At 46.8% G+C, this 19,927-nt stretch overlaps 5 protein-coding genes across 5 annotated transcripts in view; all 5 read right to left on the minus strand.

The window, feature by feature from the left end:
- The window catches only part of KUCA_T00004154001 (uncharacterized protein), a gene marked incomplete at both ends in the record, with an annotated part of 2,832 nt that extends 243 nt beyond the window's left edge, over positions 1 to 2,589 (minus strand). The window contains 2 exons of the mRNA XM_022600859.1: positions 1 to 46; positions 101 to 2,589. The exon at positions 1 to 46 is cut by the window's left edge and continues 243 nt beyond it. Of these exons, the coding sequence (XP_022460163.1) occupies positions 1 to 46; positions 101 to 2,589 (2,535 nt within the window). The remainder of the gene's footprint in view (positions 47 to 100) is intronic.
- A 299-nt stretch (positions 2,590 to 2,888) lies between these two features.
- On the minus strand, positions 2,889 to 10,706 carry KUCA_T00004155001 (uncharacterized protein; the record flags this gene model as incomplete). The annotated part of the gene is made up of 1 exon (XM_022600860.1): positions 2,889 to 10,706. One exon carries the CDS (start codon positions 10,704 to 10,706, stop codon positions 2,889 to 2,891), a length of 7,818 nt encoding a protein of 2,605 aa, XP_022460164.1.
- Positions 10,707 to 11,100: 394 nt separating this feature from the next.
- KUCA_T00004156001 (uncharacterized protein) lies at positions 11,101 to 12,303 on the minus strand (the record flags this gene model as incomplete). The annotated part of the gene is made up of 1 exon (XM_022600861.1): positions 11,101 to 12,303. The coding sequence occupies one exon, from the start codon at positions 12,301 to 12,303 to the stop codon at positions 11,101 to 11,103; it is 1,203 nt and encodes a 400-aa protein (XP_022460165.1).
- A 511-nt stretch (positions 12,304 to 12,814) lies between these two features.
- On the minus strand, positions 12,815 to 16,297 carry KUCA_T00004157001 (uncharacterized protein; the record flags this gene model as incomplete). Its single annotated transcript, XM_022600862.1, has 1 exon — positions 12,815 to 16,297. One exon carries the CDS (start codon positions 16,295 to 16,297, stop codon positions 12,815 to 12,817), a length of 3,483 nt encoding a protein of 1,160 aa, XP_022460166.1.
- Positions 16,298 to 16,971: 674 nt separating this feature from the next.
- KUCA_T00004158001 (uncharacterized protein) lies at positions 16,972 to 17,718 on the minus strand (the record flags this gene model as incomplete). The annotated part of the gene is made up of 1 exon (XM_022600864.1): positions 16,972 to 17,718. The coding sequence occupies one exon, from the start codon at positions 17,716 to 17,718 to the stop codon at positions 16,972 to 16,974; it is 747 nt and encodes a 248-aa protein (XP_022460167.1).
- Between the last annotated feature and the right edge of the window lie 2,209 nt (positions 17,719 to 19,927).

Consider the following 19,927-nt stretch of genomic DNA (forward strand, 5'->3'; position numbering starts at 1 on the left):
TGAGTGCTCTTCAGAGTTGACACTCTTCGATGAAGCGTCGTCCATTCTACGTTTCACCTCGTTGGCCACTCTCCGGCCATCTGCTAGCAGATTGTAGAACATTCCCCTCAAATTGTTGGATCCGCCAAGCTGTTGTCCAAATTCGCGTTCTGTGTGGAATGAACGAGCAAAAATCTCGGTGAAAAACAGCTCGTATGTCTCATCAGCAAGAATAACCATTCTGAATGTCGCGAGACTCATGTATGTAGGGTGGTCTGGGTCCAAGGCTGCATTTGCTTTGATAGCCCTCTCTTTCTTGAGCTCAGCTTCATCCTCATCTAGCTCAATCAACGGCTTTTCAGGATCATCGGCTGGCTGTGCGTATTCGAAAGCGCATCTTAGAAAGGTGCTTGCGGAAGAGAGATACCGCTCTGATTGCTCTCTTTCATACTTCTCTCTGTCTATTCTGACTTCAGAGGGGATCTTGATATCCTGCTTGGTTCCGTCTTCAGACTCATTTTGCTTCTGTTGTTGAATGATTCTGTCGGCAATTGCAGACTCGATCTCTTTGTTCGTGATCGAATCCAGCAGGAGACCCTCTCTCCATGGAGTGGTGAGATAGAGCAGGTCCTCCGAGACGTTAAGCATTCCCTCTCTGTCGATTTTGCCTGTTTTCTGTGTGTCATAGAGATCGAAGAAAGACGAAAGAATGCCCATAAGATCGCGGTTCACCATTTTGTCAAGACCAACAACCAGACTTTCAAAAGTGAGCAATCCAGAGGCATCGCACCAATGGCTGTAAAGGCGTTTCAAGAAGCTTTCCTGGTTCGGAAGATCGGCATCGATGGTGACCCAATCGGTCAGTTCGTTCAAGAACTTGACAAAAGAAGTAAAGTCCATCTCGGTGTCACCGGTGCCGGTCTTGATGTTGTTGGTCTGGAGAACGCCATAATAGAGGTCATAAACATTGGAAAGTTGACTTGGGTTCAAATGAGGAGTTCTTGGAAGGTTTCTCAATTGCGCTCTCTTCACAAATGTCTCTATTCCTTGAAACACCTCGTTTTTGTTCTTGGCGCGCAATTGCTCGATGCTCTCATCGGTCACGACTCCGAACTCCCTAAATGCCACAAATAGAAGACGGTCAAAGTTTGTAATGCTTCTTGCCCTGATGTCTACCGCATGAGGGTTTTCGTACTGATCAAGCGACTGAAAGTACTCATTGAAGATGGCAATACACTCCCCATCATCCTCTGCTATGAGAAGCTGCTCACCGCAAATTCGAATGATGGCCAACCCAACCTGGAACAATGCTTTTGGACCAATCAGAAAGAACACATCGACGACCCGGAAGGCGTAAATCAACGGCATCGTGTTGAAGAAAAAGGACAAAAACCACGGTACAGAAACAATCGAAAGCTGGATATCGTGTCTAGTGAAATGGCTCCAAACCATTGGCAGAGTCTTCTGAACCAATCCTTCAAAAACCTTCTGATCAAGCAAAACACCATACATTGTTTTCGAGTAGTATCCAGGTATTATCTTCTCACAAAGCACAGACATAATCCAGAACGCTTGCTCTTCCGAACAGTAGATGAGCAAGGCTGCTGCAACAATGTTCATGGCCTGACAATATCCAATCTCTGGGTTCTTCCATGAATAAGCTGTCAGAACCCTTCTGAGTCTGTTGATACCTTCGTCAGTCTGATAGGCTGGGTAATCGGGAAGCGACCGGTTCAAATCTTTCTCGATCTCCTCAATCGCCAAAGACTGTCTTCCGCTGTTATCCACCAAGATCTTGTTGTACACGTCTTTCTGCGAAAACCTCAAATACATTGAGCCAGAACACACCTCCCAGATCTCGCCTCTCAATCTATTGGGTAGGCCGAACCGGATCAGCATGTAGAATGTTTTGTCTTTGGTAAGCGTAAGATTGCGGCCGTGAACGCGAAAGTAATCAAACCAACGTCTCATTTTGGCCTTATCCTTAAGTTTCTTGGAGTCTCCCGGGAACTTGAAGACCCATCCGAGACCTCCGCTTGGCGGATTGGAAACTTCCAGACTGGAACTGCGATTCTTGAAGAGCAGGTACTCCGAATAGAGCGAAAGAAGGAACGGCTCCAGATTTGGGACATTCGGTAGATTCTGCTTGAGCTTTGTTTTCAACTTGAAGGAGAGTTGTTCCGAGTGCGATCTCATTCCTACGAACTGAATATCTATTCTCAGGTCGCTGCATGTAATCAAAGATAGAACAAATGCATATGACCTAGAAGGAACCCTTTCGAGTTTCTTGATAGTCGATAAGCTGATCGTGAAAGAACATGATTGTCTATCATATGCATCTCGGAATAACAAAAAATGCTCCGTGAGGTAGATATTGCCGGAATAGTACGGTATTGAACCGGGCTCTCCTGATCTGTCTCGCTTGGGCTTTGGTGTATATGGAGTGATAATGCTTATCTCAGCAGCAGATTCGTCCACGATGGATTCGTCATCAGGAATTTTGAACTCAAGACGAATCCTCTCATCTCTGCTGAGCTTCACGGGTGCCTGATCTCGGTCGAAAAAGGGTAGCTGGGCTGCCTTATTCAACAACGTGTTGAATAGAGCCATACTTTGGTTGGTGCAACACCTTTGCTATGTGATTAATTGCCTGAATCAAGATGGTATAGAAAATGAGGGCTCACAATTATCACTTTTCTTTCGCAATATCACAAATCAAACACTTTGTTGTTGGTTCCGGTATGGCTCCAAGCCTCCGTGTCTGCTGGTCCTGAGACTGAATGCGGTTATAGGCCATGTGCTGAGGTCGTGTTCTTGCGAACCCGGCCGTTTTGGGGTACTTCCTTTAAATCCGACCGGGACTACCAATAGAGTGCTAAAAATGATAAATTTCCTTAAATAAAGCCCTGCTAGTTCTCGTTGTCAACGTCTTCAACGTCATCTACCGCCTCGAAAACGGTGTTGATGTCAACCGGCTCGGTTCTCTGACTGTGATGAGGCTTGTGCCGGGCAGCAGCACTAACTGGTTCCAGCAGAGCAGGGTCAAACTTGGTGTGAGCAGGCCTGTGATGATGGCTATATATATGATCATGGCCATGCTGAATTATCCTGGTATCCTCTTTTGTAGGCTTTGCTCCTAAATCGTCAAACTTTGTATAAGAGTTGTAGTCCTTAACCTGGGGAAGGGCAACAGCGGTCCTGGTGGGTGTATGTTTGACCAGCTTATTCCCAATGAACTTTCCTGTATGGCGAAGGACGCTCCTCAAGATTTCCTTTCTCATATGCATAAACAACTCTTCCTTTGACCACATCTTGTTGGTGTATTTCATTGGAGCGATTTTCAGCACCAGACGTTCCACGTTGATGATGCTAAGAGGGCCTGTTCCTTTGAAACTGATGCAAATGGTAGCTTCTCCCATGTCAATGAGATTCCACAGCTTGTATTTGGAAGACCGTTCAACCATTTCAATAACACCGCTATCAGAAGTGGGACTCTTTCTTTCTTCACTAAACGAGACGGAGTCGTCAACGGTAGACGAAGCTATGCTTGCATGATCCGAGTTCTTTCTGCGAAGTGACAAAAAGTTCCTCTTGAGCTTGGAGACTGGATTAGAACCATGGGTTTGGGAAGATGTGATAGAAGACGACGATGAGCTTAGAACTGGCGAAAGTTTTGAGTCAAAACTCTCGGCATCCGAGTCAGAAAACAAACTAGCAACATCGCTGTCCGAATCCGCTTTGGTCTTTGCAGCGTCACCTAGCTCAAAGAACTTCGCAAGCTTCTTAGCAGTTGAATGGTCAATTTCCAAAATGATAGGTTGCAATCTGATCAAAGACTTGTCGATCACTCCAATGCCACCCACAGGCTGCAGGTTCCTCCACTCCAAAAACAGCATTGGGGGCAGCTTCTCACCTTGAACAGACTGCGCGTCTCTTGGAGACAAAATCTGAGGATACTTGCATCCTCCATGCAAGTCGAATACCTGTATGAGTCTGATGCTGATCTGGTTAGTACTAGAAGCATCAGGCGCAGCCAGCTTGGCGAAGAAAGTTTGTGCAATAGCGATATCCACAAAAGGCTTGTGTTCTTCGTCCAGGAGGTGTAGAATGATCTGGTCAAAGGTGATAACCGTTTTGGAAAGCTCCATATGCTCCACATCCAACAATGACTGGGCCTTCTGCAGAATCTGCATCGTAACAGAAAGCTCTAACAGAAGCTTTTCAAGCTCAATATCTATGATCAGGAGATCGTCGCTGTGTATCTTGGAATCTCCAGAATCGAGCATCTTCATCACCAGCTTGATCCTGTTCAGGATCCTCACTTCCTTCTGTAGAGTCTCCACCTTTTCGCTCATTCCAGTAAAATCGTTAGTCTCGGTTGCAGAAAGAAGCTTCTCCAGTCTGTTGGTGTTCTTCTTGATTTCGGGATCACTGAAAGCAAGCAAGTCATTGGCTATGTTGTAGATGACCTGGTACTGCTCCATGTCCATTATAATTGCAAGCTTGGGGAAAAAGGCCTGGAAGTACTTCATTGTGGATGCATTCGAGACATCATGACTCAAAAACAGAGGATTGGGCTTGTAGTAGATAAACCCAAATGATTGTTTTTCAATACACAAGGCAACAGTTAAAGCCGAACCATCATAGCACATCTCAATTGGCAATGAAGGTGGCCAGTTTTTTTCTTCGTCAAAGTGAAAGAATCCGTACTCTCTGTGGATCATCTTCTGCTTATCCAACACATAAACTAAAGCATCGTTCATTAGCAATCCGTATCTCGTTTGGATCAAATAGGCTAGATCTGATTCTCCACCAGCAGACCCATCCAGTTCGGAATCCCCACAATAAACCTTGACCACTTTCAAAGTCACATCTCTGGAGGCCAATAGTAGACACTTATCTGCATCTTTTTTGCTGATGAGGCGAATTTGTGGCGATATCAGTTTGACCAAATAGGTATCAAACACTTTGGCGTTTTCATGAGGATAGTCCTCGATGACATCGTCAAACTCATCAACACTTTCCTTTGGCGATCGAAATTCGTAATCCAAGTTGGATTTCGAACCGCAATTGGTTCGATCAGAAGAAGAAGCTTCTTTCATAAGCTCTTCGGCCAAAGTCACGGCCTTTCTGGTGAGGTAGAAGCATAAGCTCTTTCTCTCACTCACATTGTAGATGTAGCGCAACAATTTTTCACTCAACTCTGAATTCCAGCTCAGCAACATATTGTGAACAATAAAACGGTTCCAGAATGGAGACGAGTGACCAACTGAGGTCCTTCTCATGGAGATAAAAGACTCTTTGGCAGATTGCGTCTTGGACAAACGTAGAGCCTTGGAATCGGTGGAGTATATGGAGCCACTTCTAGTTGTGCTGAGCTCTCTTCCCAACTCCGATTGCTCGGTATCCAAACTGAACTCGTCTGCTTCTGGCAACATCCCTTCAGCCAAATCATCGAGGATGGAACGAATCACATGTAGCGAATGTTTCAAACTCTCCAATTGCCTATTCAAGTCGCGTATGCGATTTGTGGTTCCAGCATCCTTGATTCCGCTCAAGTGAAGCGAGTCCAGAGAAGACTCCACCACCCCAATTTCTTTCTCGATCTCTACCTGCCTTTGCCTAGCCAAAGTTTCTTGGGTTCGTTCTGGGTGGTTTTTTCCAATCAGACATTCATGAGACCATTCTTCTCCGAATGGATACTTGGTGTCAGGCGTAGGTGCTTGCCTGAAGTATGAAACTCTCGGCGATGACGCAAACGGAATGATCTCCCACTTGGGGTTATCTGATTTCAAATCAGGCTGCTCAATTTCTATAAAGTCGTCCAGATCCCACCATACATTCTTGTTCTTGGAAAAATCCGACTTTGAAGTGTATGAATCGTTTGTCTGAGAATGAGATGAGGACGAATCAATTCCAAATGCTTTAGCCAAGTACCCTTGCACTGCTCTCTCATTGAAAACAGCAGTGAGAAGTCTCAAGTCTGCCTCTTCCAAATCAAGCTCTCCTTGGTTCATCTTCAGGTGCCAGTCAGTCATGCACAATCCCAGCTCGTCTTTCACCAGCCTGAACTCCTGCTTTCTCTGATGAAGATCCATAGTAAATCTCTTAATTGCGCACTTCAGACCGGTGAAGGCCACTTTGTTGTCTGACTTGAAATCATCAGAAGAGGCATGGCGATATATGTGCGACAGAAATAGAGGCGCCAGATTGAGCTTATACTTTATTGTGAACATTGACTTGCCAAATTTCGGCTTCTTTCTGTAGTCTAAGTCCGGGTGTCTGAAGATTTTTCCCTCCTTTATTGGCAAGGATATCAGACTAAAAGATTCCCACCAAGCAAAGAAATGACGGAACAACATAGGCGATAGATGAAGCGAACTATAGGCATTGTCTCCCGAACTCTCCACCGAAATAGACATATGAATGTATCTGCTTTTGAATCCTCTGTAAGAGTCCCAAGACTTTCTCTCGATGTCAGAGTTGAATGTGCTTGGATTCCTCAATCTCACCTCATAGTGGGGTACTAGTTGAGACGTTCTTGGAGTGGTTCCAGGTATAACGTAGCCGTCAAGCTGGGTATCTCTCTCGAATAAAAATCCCATTTTCCAGACAACCGGAGCGGCATTCAATTTCATCACCTTTTTGTGTAGAGTGAAGTTAATTCCCTTCCCTTGGGTGTTTGCTAAAAGCCAATACTCTCTCTGAAGATTCGAAAAGTTCGGCACTCCGATTTCAAATTTGTTGCTTTGAACGACGAGGAACTCCTCGGGACTGGCTGAATAGTTGATTTTCAGATTCACACCATCTTGCCAGCTGAAGACAAACCCCGCTGCAGTTCCAATGAGATCATAAGGGCAAGCCGTACTCTTGATGAACAGGTTCAAATCACCGGTGAAATCAAAATTGAAACGGCCATGCATGTTCAAACGAAACTTGTCCCAGAATCCGATCTTTGGTGAAATATCCAAGGGTGGCTTGGATAGAACATCAAAGGCACTCATAGCATATCCTAGGCCTGGTTGGTATGATTCAGACCACGAAATAGAACTGGCAATATCGGAGTCCACCTTGATATGCATGTCCATATAAACCTTCACTGCTGTGAGCGTCCGTGGAACATTCATGGCATAAAGACATTCTTTCTTCTCTGGATCCTTGTATTGAGACACTAGCGAAACAAAGACCCATCTCAGCTCCTCGACTATCGCCATCTGTTCTGCAATGACAATATCACCGTTAATCAAAATCGGATTTTCTTTACCTGACACAAACGAAAGCATTGGCAAGGGGTAGTCTTTAACCCTCACATGCACAGTTTTGCATCTTATGCTCAAGTTCATTGGGATCAGAATTGAGTATTCCATGTCTGTTGGCATTCCGTCACCTCTGTCATGGAGAAACTTGGCGTAGTTATCAAGCTCAAACGATTGAGGGACATCTAGAACCAGCTCCAAGTTGGTGAACCTCGCAACAAAAAGGGGAAATCCTTCGTCTCGCTCAAATATCTTGAATCTTTCAAGCAACTCGGCTGAAGCTGGAACTTTCTTTCCCTGGTACTGCTCTGACAGATGATGTAAAGCCTGTGCTTTTTCTTCCTCTGATGCTTCAAACCTTGTTATCCAGGATCTGCTGATATTTGCGTAAAGCTTTCTTCTGGCTTTCTCTATAGTTTTCCTTGCCTCTTCCATTTCTCTGTACTCTTGATCGTGCTCGTTCTGGACCAACGGCATATTAACATTTGGATCGATCTTGATTCCAAGCACGGTCGACTTTAGAGATCTAACCTTCTGATGATTGTTTCCAAGTGGTGATGAGGCTGTCTTCTTCGCACCAGTGCCGTTGATCCTCTCCAGGCGCCGTCTTTCAACCTCTTTAAGAATAGCCTTTTCAGTTTCTTCAAATTTGGCCTGCTTTCTCATCCGGGAAAGTTGTTCAATTAAACCAAGTTGATAGATCCTGTTTAGCTTGACCTCGAAAGGATCATCCGAAAATAAGAAATTGAAAGCATCAGCTTCTATCCTTACCTTCGGCATTTTGAGAGGCTTCACCGGATGAGGCATAATCTTTTTCATACGGTAATTTTCGCTAGCATCAGGACTCATAAGGTCTTCAAAATTGACTGATATCTGTCTGGAACTCTTGAAAAACGATACAACGTTGTCCAAAGACTTGTACAACATGTATTCAAGTGGAACAGAAATGTTGATCATGGTTGCTTTGATAGCAGCAAACTCCTGGTCGGGATCTCCGTGATCCGAGAACACAAAAACATCCACGTGAGTGAGCTCCAGCAAAGCACTCCATCCTTTCTTGACAAAGGTACTAGGGACGTAAAGCCTCATCACCGAGAGACTCGAGTTGAAACCATGCGGTTCGGCGATAGATGATGGTGCCACCTTGAGTGTATCAAGTTCGATCAATAGCTCTTCCTCGTAAGGCAACTTCCAGTGGGCAATCAGCACCCCAAGGTCAACACTCCATGACATTTTGGGCCTGAGTTTGGCTTCTCCATTTTCATGTCGTTTTGGAGCCTTCGATATGAGTTTATGGTCTGGACTTGCTTCGGGTAGAACAGCAGAAATGATTGCCTTGACAAAGAGGAGCGTCCAGACGGTTTCAATGTCGATATTGAGCTCCACAACGGGCAATATCACATTCAGCTCTGTCAAGCGCGGACAAATATGTCCGACTGTTTTGGAGCACTTCACAAAAGGTGTTCGGCTAACTGCTCTCTTGGAGATATCGGTAATCAGAACCCCAATGAATGAGTTGAGATTTACATCAATCAGCTTGTCCTTCCTGAGCACAATATCCAACTCCTCAAAGGTCAACTCAAATCCACGGGCATATGAGTTAAGCTCTGTATAGTCAACATTGTTATAGAACTTGCGTGGGTTCTTGAAGGAAGCCAAGAACTTGCTCCGTTTGAAAGACAATCTGCTTTGCACAACGGAAACCAACTTTGGTTTTTTGGTCGTAGGTGAGGCAGTAGGTGATGCTGGGCGTTTGAGTTTGGACTCCGAAACTGCTCTAGAAACTTCAGCAAATGCAAAAAATAGGTCCACATCATCCAGCAAACACACTATATCATTAACTTCTGAGTTGAGGTTGTGGACCTCCAGCATATGATCATCGTTTGTATCTTTGGGAATTGTGACAACTGCTGTTGAGGATGCATTTTTAATGCTGAAAAATGAAGCTCTCGATTTATCATCCAAATAGTATGCGATAGAGATATGTCTTGTCTTCAGTGACAGCTCGATTTCGGGTGTATCTGCCGAACACTCTTCTGAGAACGTTGGTTCCGATTGCTGGTATTCTCCGAGGTCCAACGAAACCTCAGTCGAAGTGAAACTCAGAGTGAGTCTGGATGACATGTTTATTCTGAAGTCAGCGTTCAAAAAGTACACTCGGAGCTTGCATTTTTGGAGCAGCAGAAATAATTTCTTGGGTATTTTGCTCGTTCTGCTCGGAACTGGACTGTCAGTCTGGCTTTTGATATCAGGCGCATTTTCATGCATTTCAGTCAGGTTCCAGGCAAACGTTGGATTGTTAAAGGTGACTATTGTTCTGATAAAAGCGTCTTCTGTCTTGGCACTTTCATTCTCGAAAAAGTCCACAATGTGCAGGACGTCCACGTAGTTCAACATGCTGAAAAACGGAACGTACGTCATGTTCTTGGTTTGCGCCCCTGAGATCTTGAGGGAAGTTATCGAGGTTAACAGCTCGCATTTCCCACGGCTTCCAAACACGGCCAGACTCGAGTCGGAAAGTTTCGTAGAAACTGGGTTACCAGCACCCATTCCCCTTCCAACTACGTAGACCGACTGGACGGAAAACACGGTGGAGGATAACGATATAGAACACTCGTGAATACGGAGGACACACTCGGAGAAAGAATCCATGAATCGGTTCAACGCAGATCTGATTTTTGTGAAATCTAGGACTGCTTTCTCACTCGTGCTTTCGCCATTTTGGCCATTTCCACCATTTGCATTCGACCTCAACGTTCCCAATAGCGGAGTCAACTCCTCCAATTTGATATCCACACCAGAAAGAAACACATCCATATGTGTGTCTTTGATTGTAGGAGCTTCAGAAGTGTATTTTGCACGGCCTGAAATCAGCAGCTCAGTGAAGATCTTGACAGATGCAGAACTGCTGTCAGTTCCCACAGCAAGGTCCTTGAACGAAACAGACACCGTGGGCTGTTGATCATCTGTGAGGTCGAGAGTCGTTAAAAGTTCAATCAGTTCAATCTTTATTCCCGGAGCAAGCTCGACGGTTATATCTTTAATCGAAACCTGGAACGGAAATAGAAATCGCCTGAATTGAAAACACCGTTTCAGGATGGTGGCCAGAGCACCGGTTGAGTCTATTGATGAGTTCTTTTTCTGTTTATGTGATTTCTTACTGTTCGTGGTGTTCGAATCACCCAAACTAGGCAGCTTCACATAAACATTGCTGACATTAATGGAGATGAACTTGTCTCTTGCACTCACCTTTCTGAGCAAAGCCCTGAAGTTGACAGCTAATCCTGCTCTTCCAACAGAGACCTCCAGTCTATCTTGAGAAACGCAAATCCCTCCCAGCGATAATAGAGACCACCAACTAATCCGCACGCGAGAACTGACTCGATTGAGTGTGAACAAAACAGTGAGATAGAAACAAGCAAGGAGCACTGCCGCAGGCAAGAGCCGTGACAGCTCCAGAAAAAATTGCATTATAGTGCACGGTAACAATAAAAATCGCCAGAAGTGTCCCTTTAAATTATCTCCGCGCCTCCTCGGCCTCGTCTCAACCAATTGAGGATGATGTATTGGCTTGTTGCACTCTCAGGTGCGGGTCAAAGGCGGCTTCCTCGGTTCGAGTGACCGTGCGGCTTCCGGGCTTGACCCGGTAGAAAATGGCAGGTGACGAGTTAAGGAACCGGGCCTGGATGGCAGAACTTAGTTATTACGATAAATAGTACTCTTTTCATCGGATTGACTACAAAATATCGCGGACCAAAAAAAATAAACAACTAAAACGGAACAACTTTTAGGAGGATCCGCAGTGACAAATCCCAAACGCCCAACATAACAACCAAGAAAAGGGCACCTAGCCCATCTTTCTTTCTCAAACCTGCAAGATACCACTATCCATGAGGGCGTTGTGTATGATGGTCTCCTTCACCACGGCAAACGCGAGCTTTATGTTTGACGTGTCTGTGGCCTGGGTCACATAGGGCATGATATTGAGGTTCATCCGGTTGAGCTGTTTGAACCTCCACAGGATGTATTTGACGGCCTTATTGACGTCATTCCCACCAGCATAGTCGGGGAAATGAGCCTCCAAAGGCGAATGTGGCAGTTTCTCCACCAGGACATCAATCTTGTTCAAGAATAACACCACGGAGGTCCTTCTGAACCACATAGAGTTCACCACCGAGTCAAACAGGTTGAGAGACTCCTCCAGTCTGTTCTGGCCCTCGGATTCCAGCAACACCTGATCGTATTCGGACAGCGAAACACAGAACATTATCACAGCCACGTTATCAAAACAATGGATCCACTTCTTGCGTTCCGAGCGTTGGCCACCGACATCGTACAGATGGATGTTGATGTCTTCCATCTGAAACTTGATGTCGTAGATACCTGATGTCTGTTTTCTCGTCCGTAGGACATCTGTCACCGAGCAAACATACTTGGGACTGGTAATTCTGTCAATGCTGTCAAAGAAGTAACTGGCCGAATCCAGCAGATAAAACTCGTTTCTGTGCTCCTCAATCAGCTTCACCACCACCGGGTCGTTTATCAACTCCTTGATTTTCGCGCCTAGGGACTGGTCAAAAGGCAATTCACGCTCCATAGATATCTCGGTCGAATAGATTTGTTCCAGATCGTCTGCGTTCAATTCCGCCAGCTTATCTGCTAAACCAAAGTCCCGCAACGCCTTCACGATGGATTTCGCACAATCGCTCAGATTCTTGAATACAAAAGGCTTGTAGTCATACAGTTCTCTCTCAGTGTATCCGTTCTGGTGAATGATCTTGATTTGCTTTAAAATGGTAGACTTGCCGCTTTCTCCCGAACCGAGAAGGAGCATCTTGACCTCCTTCTTGGCCTTCTGATTATTCGACACAGACTTCCCGTGTGGCACAGTAGCCACTTGTTCTTGTTTGGCAGATTCATTTTGGTCGATTCCGGGCTTTTCTGCATTGTGGGAGGCCTCATATTTGGCAGAGGAGGCAATCTGGCCATTCTTCGGAGCGGACTGACGACGAGTGCTTGGCAAAGACCCGTTTGCCACGGCGTCCTCTTTGGAACCGCAGTTTCCCATGGCTATGGTATGTGATTGGTTATCTGTAGATAATTCTGTCAAGAACTCGCTTGATTTGAAGCAAAACTGAAAAACTAGGGGTAACGCGGCAATGAGGCAAAAGAGGTACGAGTGCGATGACTCAAAATCAGGGTCCTCTGGCAAAGGTTCGAAAAGCTAGAAATAACAGCAATAATGACACGCTCTCAAGCAATTGCAATCTCTCCGGTCTGGAGGCTTTTTAAAACGTCGAAATCCAAGCAGGACTGGTATGATTGTGGCTATGAGCTGGAACCCTTTCAGCTAAAAGACATGTCAATCGGCCTGCTCCCTCTTTCAAAAACCCTTCTCCGTTGCAAGGTTTTTTGGTGCAGATCCACGACCCCGCCCGCGGCGAAACGAAAGATGATTTTATTTGGTTGCACCACTACTACATTTTTCTCTATGTTATCATTCTTATTATATTATGGATTAAACATTGAACTCTCGTTCAGTTCATTTTCTGTCGTTGAGTGGTTCTCGTCGCGGCAACCTAAACGGGCTTGCCGCCGATGAACTCGCTCCACCTCCGGACCTCTTCGGGGATCACGACGTGGTCCTCTTTTTGGTTCAGCTTGGAAGCGATATTCTCCTTCAAAGCCTTGGCAAACAGAAGGGAGGTCTGGGGCTCGTTGAACAAAGGAATGGCAAAGTCAATGGCGTTTCTTCTCATGACATAGTCTTCGTCCAACAAAGACTCGGCACGGGCACGAGCCAGGTTGAACACGCACTGGATATCGTACTTCTGGAACACTTCTCTGAGCTTGCGCTTGTCTGTCTTGGGGAACTCAATCACTTGGACCTCAGTGCCCTCACTAATATACTGCTTGAGGTAGTCAGCCACCTCAGCGGACGTGGTGTAGAGCTTGTAGCCAATTGGCGAGATGGTCTTGGCAACCTCTCCCAGGTACTCCTGGGTCAGGTCACCACCAAACAGGATACCACTTGGTGGTTTGGGCAGATGGAAGTTCATTGTAGACTGGATAGAAGTCCAGTAGGCCTCGGTCAGGTTCTTACCAAAACAGGCCACTTCTCCGGTGGAAGCCATTTCGACTCCGAGGAATGGGTCGGCTCCGGCGAGACGTGTGAAGGAGAATTGAGGCACCTTGGTCGCGACATAGTCGTAGTGTTTCTTCATAAGGTCAACGGGCTCGGGTATGTCCTTTCCTTCCAGGGCTTTGACGGCAACGTCAATGAAGTTGACGCCGAGAACTTTGGAGACAAACGGGAACGATCTGGAGGCTCTGATGTTACACTCGATAACCTTGAGGTCGGGGACTTCAGGGTTCTCTGGGTTCTGGGCCTTGATGATCTGCATGTTGAAAGGTCCGGTGATTTTCCAGGCGTGGGCCACCTTGTCGGCGATCTCCTTCAAGCGTGCCATGATCTCTGGCGAAAGACTTTGTGGAGGAAGCACCAAGGTGGCGTCTCCCGAATGGATACCGGCATTCTCCACGTGTTCGGAAACAGCGTGAACAAGCACCTTTCCGTTGGCAGCAACGGCATCAATGTCGATTTCCTCGGCACCCTCAATGAACTTGGAGATCACTACTGGATATTCCGACGAAACCTCGGCCGCATTGCCTAGCTTCTCGGCAAGTTCGGACTCGTCACGGATTACAGACATGGCCGCACCAGAAAGAACGTAGGATGGGCGGACCAAGACCGGGTAACCCACGGCCTGAGCAAACTCTTCAGCCGCACTGATGGACGTAAGCTCTTTCCAAAGAGGCTGGTCAACGCCAATGGAGTCCAAAATCGAGGAGAATTTGTGTCTATCCTCGGCCTTGTCAATGTCTTCAGGGTTTGTTCCCAAGACCTTGGCCCCGTTGTTTTGCAGAGTCAATGCAATGTTCTGAGGCAGCTGGCCTCCAACAGAAACTACCACGCCCTTGGCGTTCTCAAGTTCGTAGATGTCCATGACTCTCTCGAACGAAAGCTCCTCGAAGTACAGTCTGTCAACTTCATCGAAATCGGTTGAGACGGTTTCCGGGTTGTAGTTGATCATGATGGTCTTCTTTCCACTGGCCCTCAAGGCTCTTGCGGTCGAAACAGCACACCAGTCAAACTCCACGGAAGACCCGATTCTGTACACTCCAGAACCCAGAACCATGGTTCCGTATTCGTCGAACGTCACGTCACTCTCGGTGGCATTGTACGTGGTGTACAAATAGTTAGTATCAGCAGGGAATTCAGCAGCCAAAGTGTCGATCTTCTTGACGAAAGGAACGATGCCAAAGGACTTTCTTCTGGCACGGACCTCCAGCTCCTTGGAGCCAACAGCAATTCCGATTTGCTTGTCAGAAAAGCCGAGCTTCTTTGCTCTGGTGATCACATCCTGAGTCAAGCCGAAAAGAGACCCGATCTGCTCCAGTTCCTTCTGCATCTCCACGATGTTCATAAGCTTGTACAAAAACCATTTGTCGATTCTGGAAAGCTCGTGAACTCTGTCCACAGTGTAGCCTTCGTGCAAAAGAGCTTGACCAACAGCCAACCATCTCCGGTCGGTAGGGTTGGCCAGGGCGTCGTCCAGGTCTTCGAACTCACCGCCTTGGAAACCAACGAAAGATGGGTCTACCTGTCTGATAGCCTTCTGGAAAGACTCCTCAAAGTTTCTACCAATAGCCATGACTTCTCCGACAGACTTCATCGAGGAACCGATATCTCTCTTCACGTGCTGGAACTTGGCCAGGTCCCATCTTGGGATCTTGGTGACCATGTAATCCAGAGAGGGCTCAAAGTTAGCAGAGGTGGTCTTGGTGACTGGGTTGGGCAATTCAGGCAGGGTGTGGCCAAGAGCAATCTTGGCAGCGGTGTAGGCCAGAGGGTAACCAGTGGCCTTAGAAGCAAGAGCAGAAGATCTGGACAAACGGGCGTTCACCTCAATGACACGGTAGTCGAGCCCATCGGGCTGCAGGGCATATTGCACGTTACATTCACCAACAACACCCAAATGACGGATGATCTTGATAGCAGCGGATCTCAGCATGTGGTATTCTTCATCGCTAAGAGTCTGGGATGGAGCAACCACAATGGAGTCTCCGGTGTGAATTCCAAGAGGGTCGAAGTTCTCCATGTTACAGACGGTGATACAGTTTCCGACACGGTCACGGACAACTTCGTACTCCACTTCTTTCCAGCCCTTGAGCGATTTTTCAACCAAAATTTGAGGAGCCAGAGACAATGACTGAGAAGCAAGGTTGTGCAGCTCTTCCCTGTTATTGGCGAAACCAGAACCGAGGCCTCCAAGAGCATACGCGGATCTTACAATAATAGGATAACCAACGGACTCGGCAGCAGAAAGAGCATCATCCACATTGTCAACTGCAATAGACTCGGCAGTCGGGATGTTAATCTCCTTCAAAGCCTGGGCAAACAAATCACGGTCTTCACTCGTCTCGAGGGTCTTGATTGGAGTACCCAGAACCTTGACGCCATATCTGTCAAAGACACCCATCTTGTCCAATTGAACACCCACGTTCAGACCGGTTTGACCTCCAAAAGTCAGAAGAATTCCATCAGGCTTTTCCCTCTCGATAATGTAGGTGATGTACTCGGCGGTGACCGGGAGGTAGTAGATCTCGTCGGCCAGAGCATGGGAAGTCTGGTTGGTGGCGATGTTTGGGTTGATCAGAATCGACTGCTTGTTGGCCTCCTTCAAAGCCTTGATGGCCTGAGATCCGGAGTAATCGAACTCACCGGCTTGGCCGATGGAGAGTCCACCTGAACCAATGACCAGCACCTTAGAGACATCCACCAATTGATGGGCGTTCTCGTCGGTAAAACCGGACAGGATTCCTGCACCTGCGTAGGTGGCCGCCTTTTTGACCTCGGTCGAGTAGTGAGAAACTTGCAGGAACTGCTTGGAAAATAACGACTGCTGCTTCGCGGCGTTCAGATTCCTTCTTGACAGAGACGCAAGAGTTACACCGGCCCTTGGCAGAAGGGCCTTAAGATGCACAACTCTGGCAACCATGTTTAGAGTTTCTTAGCACCAATAATATTTCTCCAAACAGAAGTGTCCAAAGAGAAGATCAAAGATGTTCTTGGGAGAGAAGAAAACACAAAAACGTTGAAGAGGGCAGTGATTTTTTCTGCACCCGATAGAGTCATTGGGTGAAAAATTGTCAAAAAATCTTTCGAGGTCACGTGATCGCGCTTAAGTCTGGGCCTACCGAAAGCGGCAATTTCGTCACCGCGCTAAACTTAACCGTGACTCAGGTTGTGGAGACGGTATATTGGGTGAACAAGGGTTTGCTTTATTGAAAAGTAGAAGCCTGTCAAACTTGTGGCTTATCACAAGAGTTGATGTCGGCGTGTAGCAGGCACCTGGAACAGGTATCTGGATCGGAGGCTTGAATGTTGGGGTTAATCTCGCTATTATCTCACCGGTCTCTCATACTTAAGATCATTCTCGAGTTTACATTGGGCTTCTCCGGTGTAAATCTGGCTCACCTTCTACAATAGAATCTTACGTTTGGACTGCTTCGCGCAAAACAATGTTTGGGATGCTGTATATGGCTCTCTAACAGCAGTACACCGGAGTAGCGCACTTTTCACACTTGCGCGGTATTTTTTTTGTCTGTGGGTAGGTTGGTGCTTTTTCTAGTCTTATTTGACTGGTCCATTGCCTGATCATCCTGCCTAGTTCTAATCCCTCTTCCATCTCACTTGACGAGGCTGTGGAGCATAGTAAATACCGCCCACTGCCAGTTCCGTATTCCAATGATCGATATATGAGATCAACGCTGAAGACAGCGCGATTTCTCTAGGGATCTTAGTTTCGTCAACTTTAAGAGTGAAACCAGCACCTGCGGCAGGAATTACCTGTCCAATCCGCTCACGAATCTCACTCTCCTTCTCTCCCAGGTTGGTCACCTTTTCCAAGAACTTGCCTGAAGTGGTCCACTGATAGGTTGCTCCATCCGCCAATGTGAAAATTCTGTAGCTATCAATGGCATCCACTCGGTGGCCAATAACGTGCCAACCCAACTCGGCGTAAGGCACTTCAGGAGCACGAATGAGTAGTACGTTCGATCTCAGACCTGCTCTCAAAGTCGCCACAGGTTCATCTATCCCATCAGTGCCAGTTCCTGAAATTGCAGAGCTGTACATCTTGTAAGCACCCTTGACAGCTCTCGAACGAACAAACCAAAACACGCGCTGTGACCCATCCGCTGGCCCCAATGGACCAGTCTCCTTTCCGTGGGTGTCGAAAACGTCAAACACCTTGGATCCCGTACCAAACCGTCTTCTAACAGCATACTCAGAGACATCCTCCTTGAGTTCGACGATGTTGGGGATGTACCGAGAAGCTCTTCGATGAGGGTGAAACAGCAGGGCCTTTGCCTGGACGACTGGTCTCATGAGAGGAGAAAGTACTAGCTCGACTGGCATATTGGAAACACACTCAAAAAAGGGGCTTGAAATTGCAACAGCAAAGAAAGTAGCAAAGAGGAAAAAATGACACGAACAGGGAAGGTAGGTTTTAAAAACTGCACTGCAACACGAGGTTTGTGGTATTAGAGTCGTGCGCGGCCCCCGCCCACTTTTCTTGTGCCGGGTCGTGCGGCTCTTTATTCTGTGAATCTTTTAGAGTTTCAAGTTCTGCATATTTGATATGCAAAGGGTACCGTGCATAAATGTTCTGGTCTTTGCAACTACAAAAATACTGAGTTGCAAAAAACAGGTCTAAACCTTTTCAGACCCAGCCATATATCAAGGTCTCGAGGTGCACAAAGAATCAAATGAGATTCCCTAAGTTGACATCTATGTAAAGTCAAACATAACCGTGAGTAAAACAGCTTTGTCTTAGGTTTTCGCAAAGCACTCTCAAAAGATTTATTTACAATGTGAATATGTGAATATGTGGTTTGGGCAGCTTTCAGGTCTTTAGTGTCTCCAATTATGTCACGGATGTAAATCTACTGTGTCAGTAAAATTCTCATCTACGAAGACTCGTTGATAATCTAATATTCAATAATAATAAACAGATTTAAAGAAGTAAAGTCGGAGTGCATAATATTAGCGCCAATAGAAGTCGAAAAATAAAAAAAGGAAAGCCTTGGTGCGTGGCGGAGAAAAAGAAAATGGCTCTTTAAGAGCCAGGAATGAATGAAGAAGTTGGGTGTTTTTCAGATTAGTTCATGAGCAAAAATGAAGAACAAAGGATGAGGGCTGACAAGAAACCGAAAGCTGGGGAAGAGTTGCTTCCGGAGCCTTCGAGAACAGTCGCACCCGCACTTGATTGAGCGGCTGCACTTGCTGATCCTGAACCAGAGGCCGCAGAACCAGAGGCCGCAGAACCAGAGACTGCGGAAGCAGAGGCTGGAGAGCCGCTGGCAGATACCGTCAATGTGACCACCGAAGTAACGTATGAGAGCTCAGCAGTTTCAATGGCAGTAGTCATGGTCTTAGACGTACCCTTCGTGACTGTCGAGAAAACGATCGTCTTAGTGGTCGAGACGTAAGTGTAAAAGTTGGTTGTGGATGTGACTGTGTGAACAGCTTCAGATGTAGAAGCTGCTCCTGCAGTAGCAGTAGCAGTCAATGGACAATAGGTGGTGTATACTGTCTCCACTTCTTCAATCGTTGTGGTAACAGTTGTCAATCCAGTAGTGGCAGTGGAAGTAGAACATTCACCTCCTGCGCACTCAGTCACTGTAACAACTGTAGTCTCTATTGGCAGCAACAATCCTGATGTGGTAGCTTCAGCTGTCAATGGGCAGTAAGTGGTGTATACTGTCTCCACTTCTTCAATCGTTGTGGTAACAGTGGTCAATCCGGTGGTCTCCACATTCGTGGCACACTTGTTATCAACACACTGAGTTACGGTAACAACAGTAGTTTCAATTGGTTCAGCAGTAGCAGCTCCGGTGGCCGTCAATGGGCAATAAGTAGTGTAAACTGTTACCTCTCCTCCAATGGTGGTGGTGACAGCCACGGCGCCGGTGGTTTGGGCCTTCGTGGTGCAGACTCCGTCACTACAAGAGGTGATGGTCACCACGGTGGTGGACACATCATTCACTGTCGAGACGGCGGTGGTCAATGGGCAGTAAGTTGTGTAAACAGTCTCTTCGCCAGAGATTGTCGTGGTGATTTCGGTCACACCAGTAGTCACTGTGAATGGATGACAGCTTCCGTCTCTCTTACATCTGGCAACAGTAATCTCTGTGGTACTCTGCTCAGCAGCACTAGATGAGGACGAAGCGCTCGTGATAGAGGTTGTCTCACCGTTAGAGCCAGATCCAGAGCCGGAGCCCGAGCCGGCAGCACTGGAAGTGGTAGAGGCAGTGGATGACTCTGAGACAGAAGTACTGTCAGAACCTGCAGTTCCAGAAGTTGCAGGCGAAAACAGTGAGGTAGAAATAGACTCACTGTTCACACCAGATCCAGATCCACCAGTCGCAGAAGAGACAGAAGAGGAAGAAGTTCCGGTACCGGAGCCTGCTCCACTAGGCTTTGAGCCTACGGGGGTACCAGAGGCCAACCCAGCAGAGCCAGAAGTCAAACTTGCCGAAGAGGACTCAGATGAGCTTGATCCAATGGAAGATGTCAAATCTAAAGAAGCAGTCGTTGAAGCTCCAGATGAAGCTCCCACGGTGGA

Source organism: Kuraishia capsulata, genomic scaffold (genome assembly GCF_000576695.1).
Source record: "Kuraishia capsulata CBS 1993 genomic scaffold, Kuraishia_capsulata_scaffold_5, whole genome shotgun sequence".
Classification (NCBI taxonomy): Eukaryota; Fungi; Ascomycota; class Pichiomycetes; order Pichiales; family Pichiaceae; genus Kuraishia; species Kuraishia capsulata.